Consider the following 13261-nt stretch of genomic DNA (forward strand, 5'->3'; position numbering starts at 1 on the left):
GCAACATAGTCCTTCAATGAGGTTTCATACATTTTTTCCTGGGTAGGTCTACAGTACATATGCCGGCCATTGGGCATATCTAGGCTTGTACAGTCACAGAGGTAATTTTCCCACATACAGCAGAACGTAGAGGTCATAATTTGATAGACATATCCCCACTCTCTCACAGTCTGAAAATCAGTATTATTTTAGTTTATGGCGTCCCAAATTATTTGAGTTGGTGAGCCCTTTCCAGACTAAGGTGATTTGCAGCCCCATCCCTTAAGAGCTCTAATCCTGACCATGCGCAGACAAAATTCTGTAACTGTAACCTTATCAGAAATAACTAACTATGAAGTTTCAAATAAATGAAATTTAATTCTAAAAAAAGGACAACTTTTAAAATACACTTCCCATTCAATGTGATACTCCTCCATCTTGTTGATAAAAGACAAAGGAGGAATTGATGAAAACATTCTTACTTCATTTTACTTCATTTTTCTTTCCATCACCTGTCACTCAAAAATGACTTATTACACCCATAGATGAGAAATATGCTTTGTAGAGAGAAGGTGAAAATGCGTTTGGAAGTTTCATTGCTTCAGCAACTGAAGCTGGGTACTTTCCTCTTTCAAAGACAGCTAAAATCTGCTAAATTTGTGGACAGGGAAAGTCAAGTGCAGGCTCTTGTAATAGGATATGTCTGTTTCTCTTGCAGTGGCCCAAATCAATACCCTGGGTGATATGGCTGGTGATCCATCTCTTCCCCTTTGTGGATCATCCAAAAAAAAAATAATCCTGCAGCTGAGTCTGAAGTTCCCTGAAATGATAAATTATGAGTCTTTGATGGTTTCAGCTTGTCTTTCCAGGTTCTTTAATGGAATCTGAAAAAACTGCCCTCTTGCAGGGTCCTAGATCCGGGGCTGTAGCCTGAACCTGTATGTCTGCATTGCAGTTTTAGAACCCTGCAGCTTGAGCCCACGAGCCCAGGTCAGCTGACATGGGCCAGCTGTGGGTGTTTTATTGAAGTATAGACATAAGTTCATTAGGATAATTGCTCAGAGGCAGTAGCAAGGTAGACTGTGCGTGACACTCAGTATGAACTGTTGAAGGGTTTGGCAAAGAAATATTGCTAATCCTTCTAGAAATGTGCACTTCTGCTCTAAATTCAGAGTCAATTTAACACTTGAATCACCTCACTTCAATGTAAAACAAGTTGCTGGTGAAGTTACCATAGTAACTCATTGACGTATCCATGTCATAATAGAGCAATGCAAAAAAAATGAGTATGTACAGAACAACCTTTAAGGAAGCTCATTAATAGCTTTGTGATATACGTGGTATAGATTTTCAGATATTTTCTTAGCATGAAGAGCTTGACAGTGCATTAAATAGTGAAATCATAGGTCTTTAGGGGCCAAGGCAGCAGTTCTTGCCTGTCTGGCCTTGGTACAATCCATGCACATTGCAATACAATGTTCCTACTGGGTTGCAACTCACAATTTTTGGAAACCCTGATCTAGTGGGTCACAGTTTCAGGATCAACTGCACCTTTGACCACCCTCCCCCCACCTGGCCTTCCTCAAGGGCACCCACTTAAAGGTTTCAGGCTTCTTCGCTGTCACCTCTCTTTGGTGGAGAGTTGTCTCTCCCACTCCAGACCAGGAATTTAGTCTTGCAGTCTCTCTTCACCTCACTGTGATTTCCCCAACAGGTCTGATTTTGAGATCCAGCACCTGTGGTTAATTTTTCTCCCCAGGGGTTACAACACTGTAGACCAGTTACCATCCAGCCTTCACAAAGCAAAATACATTTATGCATTACAGATAAAACTTTTTTTTCTTTAAAAAGAAATTCTTATGTGCATGCTAAAATTTTACTAGAGTTCCATCATTCTTATGGTCCCCTAGTAAGCCAAATTTTTTCCAACTCTTCTATAAGGCTTGCCTTCTCCCTGACCCTCTTTGAACTCAGGGCTTTTTGTCTTAAACAGCTTTCTTTTACTCCTGGGGGAATTCTGCACTCCCCCCCCCCCAAAAAAAAAAAATAAAATTCTGCACACTATTTTAAAATTCTGCATATTTTTGTGTGTCAAAACAATGCAATATATTCTAGCTAGTTTCAATTATTTTGGTAATTTATTTAAACTACAGTACAATGGATGGAGAATGGGAGTATTGGAGGAAATCACCACACCCTGTCTAATAGTAATGTAGTTAGTATTTACCCTTTACTTCTAATTATTAGTCAACAAATATATGCAGCCAAATGCTCAGTGTTTCATCATAAGCAAGTGAGGGCTGGGGCCTGAAACTCACAATTTATACTGGCTACTGACTGTCTCCAGAAAGGTCAGTCACAAACCGATCATGGAGCACATTTTGATAGGAAATTTTTTTCAGTCCAAAAATTTAGACCAGTTCTAATCACTAAAGCACCATAAGCCTTTATAAGGCCATACTGTCCTTTACAATAAGGCTTCTTTGACCCACACTGGCAATGTAAAGGAGCCTTAACATTTTTACACCTGTTTTATACTCCTGGGGGAATTCACTAAGAACAATGGGAACAATACATTAAGCATGCAGGCTGCTACATTCTCCTCTGCCTGAGGAAACAGAGTCTGCCACACGCCTGCCTCTTCAGAAATACTCCAAAGCCTTGCACCTCCAGGCTGAGTGTTCTGTACTAGGCCACAGGCCTATCAGGAGTGCTCCGAAAGAACGAGGCCTACACGCAGCAAAGCAGTGAGTTATTGGCTTTATTGAAGGTAAGTGACACACCTGCAATGGGGACTCCAAGCGTTGCTGTCACGGAGGCGGAGAACCCAGTGCACCGGAGCTCTGCCTGGGACAGAGTCCGACGAAGGGGTAACCAGTGAGCCATAATAAGCAGTACACAGAAACACCTAATTTATATATTCATGAGCTACTTTCCTAAAGGGGCTTTCTGTTACCTGGCAAAGGGCCATGCAGGGCAGACAAAACCGGCCCACAGCTGGCTATTGCTGGTTTTCCATGTCCTATAGTGACCCATCAGCTCTTAGAAAGCAGCAGTTCCCTAGCTAGGCCGTAACAAAGTCTTCCGCAGTCCCTTACACCGAGCATGCTGCAATAGCGAGTGAGAGGGACAGAGTCTCTCTCACATGCGCACACATACAACTACCAAGCTCACCCATCTCAGGTGGTGATTTACGTATCTACTGGCTGCTCTGGGTGCCCAAACTGACCAGTCTGCACTGCCAGACAGTGGGCAACTGACCACTTTTGCTGCTTCCCTGTCAGAAGTCATTTCTTTGCTTACCCGCAGAAAAATATGCAAGGGCCATGAATTCTGTGCATGTGAAGTGACCTAGAATTCCCCCAGGAGTTTTCTTTGTTGGTTTCTGAAAACCCAGTTTGAAGCAGTATATGCAAGCCTCTCCAGAAGGTGGTATCTCTCTCGAGGTATTTATAGCCTGTGTGATTTGCCTTAATTACTCCTTACTGTCTTTAATACCTGGCAGATCTGTGGTAACCCTTCTCCCATCCCCAGAATTGCATACAATCTCTGGCTTACAATGACATATAAACTATTAATAAAATTAAAAAATCTGGTCCCCAAAGATACTGCATCCAGTTGCAATATCTGTCACATAACATTTTAATATCTTGGATTGCTAGATATGAGATTTTTGTTGGATATTTAAGACCTTACTTGTATGTAAAAATTGGGATGAAGTTCAGGTCTTGAGGTCATATTTTGCATGCCAATACAAGGTAATTCCTCCAGGTCAGGGAAAGATCTTTAGGAGGGCAGTTTAGTTGTTTTTACTGGACTGAATTTTGTCAAATGTGTCTACTGTGGGTAAATAGAGGGTTTCAGTTTCCATTTCTGTTGCCAATCTAGGTCACAGAAAAAAGTGTATTGGGCAAATGGAGGGGAGAAAATTCACAGAACTATAAAAGCTTGCAGACTTATGGGATTTTTTTTTAATTTGGAGCATTTAAATGCTCAAGTAGATTTTCTGAGATCAAAGTTCTGAGTAGCACGCTTCAAAAACTTGTGTTAAGATTTACACACAATTTAGACGTATTTTAGAAAGCAAATTTGAAGCTTAAATACAATGTGTGAATTATTTTTCACTGTCATTTTTATTTTTAATTTTGACTGCATCTTTACCACTGTATAAAAAGCCTCAAGATGTGCAGTTTTATTACCTGTATTCTCTTTAGTTTAGAAAATTAAGCAACTTTTAATATTTTAATTTTTCTAGCTTAAATAGCTTCGGATGAATATTTGAACAACACATACTCTGCTTCAGTCTTGCTTCAGAATGTCCGTCTGTGCTGCTTCTCACAAGGAGTTTTCTCAGTTACTGCCAATTCAGGATACTGGATGTAGTAAAACAGAAATTAAAATCTCTCCTCCTGGCATCAGCTCTCCTGTTTATAGCTGCAGTCAGTCTGCTCTGACAATGGAACAGAGCCCAGTTTATATTCCTTCATCTTATATGGAAAACAGACATGAATATTCTGCAATGGCATTCTATAGTCCTGCCATGATGAATTACAACATTCCTAGCAATTTCAATGATTCAGAAAGTGCATCTGTAAGGCAGACATCAAGCCCAAATGTTTTATGGTCTGCTCCTGGCCATATTTCACCTTTGACATTACATTGCCAGTCATCACTTTTATATGCAGAGCAACCAAAGAGCCCGTGGTGTGACGCAAGACCAGTGGACCATGCACTGCCTATGAACAGGTAAATATTTTATTCTTTCAGCATTTTTTGCAAGTTATTACTTGACATTTTATTCAATCATTTTAAGGTGGTATTTTTTTTACATATGACTTTTACACACTGGTCCACGAGGAAATGAACTCCATAAGCGATATTGTGTTTTATACAAAAATTTCAGAAGTTTATTACTGTTTAAGATGTCTCTGTCTGGAAATATCTACAGCTGCTGGGGTGGGTTACTCATTACTATATGTTTCATAAAGCCAGCACTGTGTAAAAACTTTGTATCTCAAAGGACTTCAATGCTGTGGCATACTTTAAAAATTCTCTTTGGATTTAACATTGATGTAATAGGTCAAACTGTGTCCAAGAGAACCATATTATTGTATAGCTCGCTAACAGCATTTAGCAGTTGCTAGTCATTAACAAGACTGTCTCACTCTACAAGATCATGTTAAAAAGCTCCTTTGGAGGCTATAGCCAGTAAAAGATCAGTACAGATAGTTGAGATTTGCACAGCAGTATCTTTGGTCAAAATTTTCAGTCGTGAACAACTGGGTGTGTCTTTAAAAATACATCCACACTTTTTCTACTCATACTCCGCTTGAATACATAGGTGGGAGTCAACATAAGCATCAATCAGAGGATGCAATTACTCAGTTTGTGCACAAAATCTGTTTACAAATGTGGGTATTGCAAACACAGTTGTTCCTTCAGCAACTAAATATTGAGTCACCAGGTTCTTTACTTATTACAGGCATTACTGCTTGTATTCAGTATCATGTAAAGAATCCAGATTTGATCTATTAATGTTAAATATCAGAAAAGTTAGCCTGTTTCTTCTATTACCTACATCAGCAGTTCTCAAACTGTTTTAATGGGGTTGAGAGGGCTGGCTTCAGCATGGGGCAGTATGTTTCAAGTTACAAGCCCCCTGCCTGGGGCTGAAGCCCTGGGGCTTTGGTGGGGGTCGAGGTTTGGCTTTGCCACACCCCCCCCCCCCCGGTCGTGTAGTAATTTTTGTTGTCAGAAGGGGGTCACAGTGCAATGAAGTTTGAGAACCCTTGACCTACATCAGGGGTCAGCAACCTATGGCACGCGTGCCAAATACGGCACACGAGCCAATTTTTAATGGCATGCTGCTGTCTGCTGGACCCAGGTAGACAGCAGCGTGCCACTAAAAATCCTGACCGGCCCGCTCTTTTCCACCCACCGCCCTCTCCTTGCAGGACAGGCAAGCTTCCCCCTCCCCCGCCTCTTCCCCCAACATGCTGGGTTACTGCCCCTCCTTCTCTCCCTCCCTGCTGCCGATCAGCTGACAGCCCTTGCTACAGAGGGGGAGAGGGAAAAGCGGAGCCGCAGCGCGCTTGCTGCTCCAGGGACCTTGGGGAAGGGGGTGGAATCAGGGCATATCCCCTCCAGCCCCCTGCTGTGAGCCGCTTCCAGGCAGGGGCCTGGGAGCACCCCCATGACCCCAGCCCTCTGCCCTGACCCCTGCACCTTCCTCACGCACACCCTGACCCCTGCACCCCCCTACACCCCATGCCCTGACTCTTGCACCCCCCACATCTCCACTCCGAGCACCAGACGGGAGCTCCTGCACACACCCCCCCATCCCTACCTGCACCCCTCGCACCAAATGGGAGCTGCCCAAGTAAGCGCTCCACACCCAAACCTCCTGCCTCAACCCTGAGCCCCCTCCCTCATTCTAGCTCCTGGCCATACCCTGCACCCCAACCCCCAGCCTGCTCCTTCACCCCCAGCCCTATTCTCAGCACACTCCCACCCTCATCTCAGTGCAGAGAGAGGAAGAGAATGGCTAGAACCAGGGAGAAGGTAGGTACCTACTCTATGTGGACAGGGCCAGGACTCCAGACTGGCAGCGGGCTGAGCGGGGCCAGCAGCCGGGACCCTGGCCGGCAGGAGCCGGTGGACGGAACCCCAGATAGACAGCGGGCTGAGCGGCAGCGGGCCACTGGCCACCGGCCCTGCTCAGCCCACTGCCGGTCTGGGGTTCTGGCTGCCTGCCCCTTGCCAGCCGGGGTCCCGACCTCAGGCTCCGCTCAGCCTGCTGCCGGCCTAGGTGAACGGAACCCCAGGCCGGCAGCGTAAGATCAGCATTTTAATTTAATTTTAAGTGAAGCTTCTTAAACTTTTTGAAAACCTTGTTTACATATGACAATAGTTTAGTTATATAATATATAGACTTATAGAGAGAGACCTTCTAAAAAACGTTAAAATGTATTATTGGCACGCGAAACCTTAAATTAAAGTGAATAAATGAAGACTCAGCACACCACTTCTAAAAGGTTGCCAACCCCTGCCCTACATTATTCCCCTGGCCCCCATCTCAGGCCTTGTATTTGTGGAAGTGCCACACAGAGCCTGCAGAGGGCCAAGAGAGAATTCTTCTAGCACAGCCCTGTATTGGGAAGTCATAGCACGGCATGCCAAGAATAGGACTGCAGTGGATGCCACCCACTATGGCCATGCTGGCTTATGCTGCAAGCCAGAGGCAGCCATCTGGAGGCTGTTGTAACTTCAGGTATTAAGTTACACACGACACTGGCGTGTTCTCTGGGACAGCCCTGCCTCCTCTGGGCAGTGCCTTCTGCACTGTGCCTCTGGGAGGCACGGCATAGTATCTCAGCCTGTATTTTAGTTCATTTTTGTATGAATGGTGGTATCTTATACTTGTTTGCTAAACATAGCAGTTATAATAGAGTCCATACATACCCAATATTTCTTTTCTAGTGGTTGGCTGATTATTTTTTCATACTTATGTATCATAAGTAGCTGAAATTTGAAGAAGTGGGTAACCATTGTTTTTCATCAGTAGATAGCTGCCATACTGCCTACTAGTGATACAGTTGATATTTTTTGTTATGCTATAACATATTTTGATCCCATTCACAGGGGGAGCACAGTTCTAAGAATGGGGATTCATTGTAACTTTAGACCATAAAGATAAAACAGAAGCAATTTTCCATATTGTAGATATCTAGACTTGAATAAGAGCATTTTTGTGCACAGTCCTGCTTCTCCTTTTTGCTTCATCCTGTGGTGAAGTCTTAATACAGTGTTCATGGTATTAATTTATTGCCATTTATTGATTATGATGCTGAAAACTTATGAATAATAACTGAAATGAAATATCAAATAGTGGGGAGTATGAACTCTGAGGAACCAGCCCCCTGTTCCATTAAGCATAGGCAGAAGTTCCAAGTAATTTTTAAAACCCATAATGAAGTAAGGTATTTGTTTAAATATGAGATACAAGACTTTCCTTGAGTTGAAAATCTATAAACTCATAGAAATGTAGGGTTGACAGGGACCTTGAGAAGTCATCAAATCCAGCCCTCTGTGTTATGGCACGACTATGTAAACCTAGATCACCCCTGACAGGTGTTTGTCCAACCTGTTTTTAAAAACCTCACATGATGGGGATTCCACAACCTCCTTTGGAAGCCTATTCCATAGCTGAACTACCCTCAGAGTTAGAAAGTTTTTTTTTCTAATATTTAACCTAAATCTCTCTTGCTGCATATTAAGCCCATTACTACTTGTCCTAACTTCATTGGACATGAAGAACAATTGATCACCACCTTCTTTATAATGGCCCTTAACGTATTTGAAGATTATCAGGTTTCTCCCCTCCGCCCCCAGTCTTCTTTTTCCCAAGACTAAACATGCTTACTTTTTTAACCTTTCCTCATAAGACAGGTTTTCTATACCTTTTATCATTTTTGTTGCTCTTCTCTGGATTCTCTCTCCAATTTGCCCACATCTTTCCTAAAGTGTGGCACTAGAATTGGATGCAGTATTCCAGCTTGAGGTTGCACCAGTGCCAAGTATAGAGTGAGAGAATTATCTCCCATGTTTTATGTACCACACTCCTGTTAATGCATCCCAGAATGAACTGTGAACAGAGGAATTATGGCATAAAGTGAGGATATATTACACACGCGCACACACGTGTAAAAGCCTTTTCTGAGGAATACTTGCAATCCCTAATAAAATAGGCTAACTATTTTTGCCCCTTCTTCCTTTCTTTAAAACTGGGATAAATCTGTTTTAGTGATAGTCAATGTAGTTTTAACTACGTTCAAGCATGTTTCTACCTTTTCAGTGTTCTTATTCATCCTTTCAGAATGCCTGGAGTATATTTTTAAGTGCTTTTCTAAAGTTCCATGTAGAGTCTTTGGTGAATAGGTTTTTCCTGCCCCAGAAATATATGCTAGCTCCCTAAGAACTTAAAACCCTACTGACTACACTGATTGATATAACTGATCTCCTTCTGTCTATGTAGCAAGAGTAGAATCAGCGAGTAACTCTGAAGGCCCTGCTACTTTGCTTATATCTAGGCACATAAATGATTATGTAGCTTCTGGGTTTTTTTTGCATACTATTGTTGCTTTCATGCACACAGAACACTATGACAGGTTTCAGAGTAACAGCCGTGTTAGTCTGTATTCGCAAAAAGAAAAGGAGTACTTGTGGCACCTTAGAGACTAACCAATTTATTTGAGCATGAGCTTTCGTGAGCTACAGCTCACTTCATCGGATGCATACCGTGGAAACTGCAGCAGACTTTATATACACACAGAGAATATGAAACAATACCTCCTCCCATCCCACTGTCCTGCTGGTAATAGCTTATCTAAAGTGATCATCAGGTTGGGCCATTTCCAGCACAAATCCAGGTTTTCTCACCCTCCACCCCCCCACCACACAAATTCACTCTCCTGCTGGTGATAGCCCATCCAAAGTGACAACTCTTTACACAATGTGCATGATAATCAAGTTGGGCCATTTCCTGCACAAATCCAGGTTCTCTAGCTACAAATTCTATTTGCCAAGGACTTAAGATCTGCTACAGTCATCCAAAAGGCAAGCTGCCGTGTTTTTTCTCAGTTTGCTTACAATACACCTTGTTCTCTGGGTGTACCTTATGAAATAATTCCCTAGCACCACTACCTCTTTCTAAATCCCTCTAATATCTTATAGTTTCCTTATAGCATCTAGTGACACGAAGCAACTGATTCCTTATTCTTATCCCAATTCATAGAATCATAGAATAGAATCATAGAATCATAGAATATCAGAGTTGGAAGGGACCTCAGGAGGTCATCTAGTCCAACCCCCTACTCAAAGCAGGACCAGTCCTCAATTTTTGCCCCAGATCCCTAAATGGCCCCCTCAAGGATTGAACTCACAACCTTGGGTTTAGCAGGCCAATGCTCAAACCACTGAGCTATCCCTCCCCCCAATGGTAATTCCCATTTACCTTGCTCCATCCTTCATCAGATAGGTAAGTATTGTGTTTGGAACTGGTTGTTATACCTCAGAAACAAGAAACGTTTTGCTCTTAGTGACCTTGCCCCTCTCTCTTTCCCGTTCCTACTTGTATCCAGGCATCCTTTGGTTCAAGACTCTTGCCAACCTCAGTAAAGGACTTATTGATAAGTCTCACTTTCCCCAATCTACTGAGCTGGCCCTTGAGATTTCAAATTCAGTTCTATCAGTTATTTGAGATTCAGCCAGCTGGAATGAATGAATGAAGCTCCTCATTAGGGAATGAATACATCTGAGGCAAGGTGTGTAGCACAGCCTGCATTCTGTTGTCACTAAGATGATTTATCTGCTTGACTGAAACCACGACCACTTTCTCACCAGCAATTAAAACACTACCCAAACCTTCCCCCCCACCCACACCCTACAAATAACTGTGATTAAAACCTTCTCTTGATATTAGTACTCACAGACAATCCAGAAATGGATTCTTGTGCTGAACCTCAGGACACTCTTATGCTGCTTATGAGACACATTTTTGGAATAATGAAGGAGGGGATGTTTCCCAAACTTAAGATAGACTAAAAATAGAAATTTACCAGGAAATTGCTCTAGTTATAATTGTCCATTGCCAGTGACTACCAGTATGTAGCAGACTAAAGTCTATTTGCTCTTCTATTTAGTTTTTATACTGCATCAGTCATAGTGGTATCTGAGAGCTCCATTTCCCATGGCAAGTTTCCTAAATACAACATCCAGTTATTTGCTGCTCACTTACCATTCACTAATTTCTGTGAGTTTGTATAATTATCACCTCAGCAGTACAATCTATTTGCCCGGGTGCTCCAAATCTTTCCAGACAATCTGTATGAACAACATTAGAGTTACAGTATTTGTTTTAATTACTCTGTGAGACAAACACGTAACACAGAGTGTTTCAGATTGCAACATGCTTGGTAATAATGAGCCTTTAAAAAGGCTAAAGTGAATACAATGAAAAATGAGAATTTGAAATATATCCTAACTTTTTACTCTTTTATAACTGTTTACTTTTCCTTCAGAGAGACATTAAAAAGAAAATCTAATGGCAGTGATTGTACAAGTCCTGGTTCAAAAAGAGATGCACGCTTCTGTGCAGTCTGCAGTGATTATGCTTCAGGATATCACTATGGTGTTTGGTCTTGTGAAGGATGTAAAGCATTCTTTAAAAGAAGTATCCAAGGTAGGAAAAATAGTTTTGGAAGCCTTTGCTTAAAAAAGTGGTGTCTTATATGATCATATACATAAATTGTAATTAGTGTACAGTAGGATAACATGATTTGAATACTCTCTTATGGTCTTTTGTTTGTCAGCGTTGGGAAGGGAATGGACACTTGATCCCTTTAGGGAAGGATACAAAATATGTTGCCATTTAAAACCCTGGAGCAGACATATCAGAGAAATGGTACTGCAGACTCTTACAGATTACTTTGCCTTCAGAAATGCAAAGTTGGTGTAATAATTGTGGCTGATAAAAGGTAGAGAGTTGGGGATAGGGCAGGAGGATAAAAAATAACAAGTTTCACTGATATAAATAAATTTAACTCTGAAGAACCTCACTCATACTAGGTAAAATCCAAAAGTTATTTTCATGAAGTCACACTGCAGCTCTTCTTAACTAGGATCAAGATAAACCTCACCTTCTAATCTTTGAAAGTCTTACTACAAAACAAAATTTTAGTTCTCAAATACTGGAACTCAGTGCAAACCCACCGATGACTCTAGATACATAATGTAGTCTGTCCTTGCCTACTGTTACAATCTGTGGGGTGAAATCTGTGGGGTGAAATTGGCCTGCTCCCAGTCTTCTGTGCTCTCAATTAGATCTAGGCCAGACCCTCACTCTGTAATATCTGAGGTATGAAAAGGCAGGCCCCAATAGTTTCTCTGCTCATACTTCTCTTCCCCTTTTTGCAGTGGTATTTAGTGGTGTGGAAGTACCTGCATGAGCCCTATGTAACAGGGTAAATTTCACCCACTGAGTAGCAATTTGTACAAAAGTGGTTTGCCTTTTCGAGATAGCATATGTACTGTGCATGCAGTGTAACAATGACTGTCAAATCTGCATGCAGTGTGAAATCATTAAAATCAAACCTAAAATAATAAATGAGACTTTTGCGTACATATTCAGTAAATTGGTCTTGTAGTACTATGTGGAGGAAAAATGTTAACCTGATATGCTTTGCTCACCTACGCTTTAGCATTGAACGGGATACCTGTTTTAGTCCATTGAACGTTTTAATTCACCTAGGCAGATAACATTTGGTCTTAATCCAGAGGTTCTATAAATACAAGAAATGGCCTTCACTACACAAAACATATTTTACACTCTGCATCCAAGCTAGTTCAGGTTGTTGCTTAACTCCCCCACCCCAAAATAGTAAAGTTTCCTTTAGACTACCGAGCTGACTTTGTGGGAGCCGTATTAAATAAAGTTGTCCCTTTGACAATCACCATAATACTTTGCAATAGCCAATGTGAATTAAATTATCTGTAGTTCTTTATTTTTATTTTTATTTATTTATTTATGATACTAAACTGGGAGGAGTGGTAGATACGCTGGAGGGGAGGGATAGGATACAGAAGGACCTAGACAAATTGGAGGATTGGGCCAAAAGAAATCTGATGAGGTTCAATAAGGATAAGTGCAGGGTCCTGCACTTAGGATGGAAGAATCCAATGCACCGCTACAGACTAGGGACCAAATGGCTAGGCAGCAGTTCTGCGGAAAAGGACCTAGGGGTGACAGTGGACGAGAAGCTGGATATGAGTCAGCAGTGTGCCCTTGTTGCCAAGAAGGCCAATGGCATTTTGGGATGTATAAGTAGGGGCATAGCGAGCAGATCGAGGGACGTGATCGTTCCCCTCTATTCGACATTGGTGAGGCCTCATCTGGAGTACTGTGTCCAGTTTTGGGCCCCACACTACAAGAAGGATGTGGATAAATTGGAGAGAGTCCAGTGAAGGGCAACAAAAATGATTAGGGGTCTAGAACACATGAGTTATGAGGAGAGGCTGAGGGAGCTGGGATTGTTTAGCCTGCAGAAGAGAAGAATGAGGGGGGATTTGATAGCTGCTTTCAACTACCTGAAAGGGGGTTCCAAAGAGGATGGCTCTAGACTGTTCTCAATGGTAGCAGATGACAGAACGAGGAGTAATGGTCTCAAGTTGCAGTGGGGGAGGTTTAGATTGGATATTAGGAAAAACTTTTTCACTAAGAGGGTGG

General features: G+C 42.1%; 1 protein-coding gene across 2 annotated transcripts in view; it reads left to right on the top strand.

The window, feature by feature from the left end:
• The first annotated feature begins 4282 nt into the window (after positions 1–4282).
• Positions 4283–13261, top strand: part of ESR2 (estrogen receptor 2) — a 69899-nt gene continuing 60920 nt past the window's right edge. The window contains exons 1-2 of one of the 2 annotated variants that reach the window (XM_073349864.1): positions 4283–4725; positions 11058–11218. In XM_073349864.1, the coding sequence (XP_073205965.1) occupies positions 4295–4725; positions 11058–11218 (592 nt within the window). In that variant the 5' untranslated portion in view covers positions 4283–4294. The remainder of the gene's footprint in view (positions 4726–11057; positions 11219–13261) is intronic. The other variant, XM_078853401.1, reaches the window with a different exon arrangement.

Source organism: Lepidochelys kempii, chromosome 6 (assembly GCF_965140285.1).
Source record: "Lepidochelys kempii isolate rLepKem1 chromosome 6, rLepKem1.hap1, whole genome shotgun sequence".
Lineage (NCBI taxonomy): Eukaryota > Metazoa > Chordata > Testudines > Cheloniidae > Lepidochelys > Lepidochelys kempii.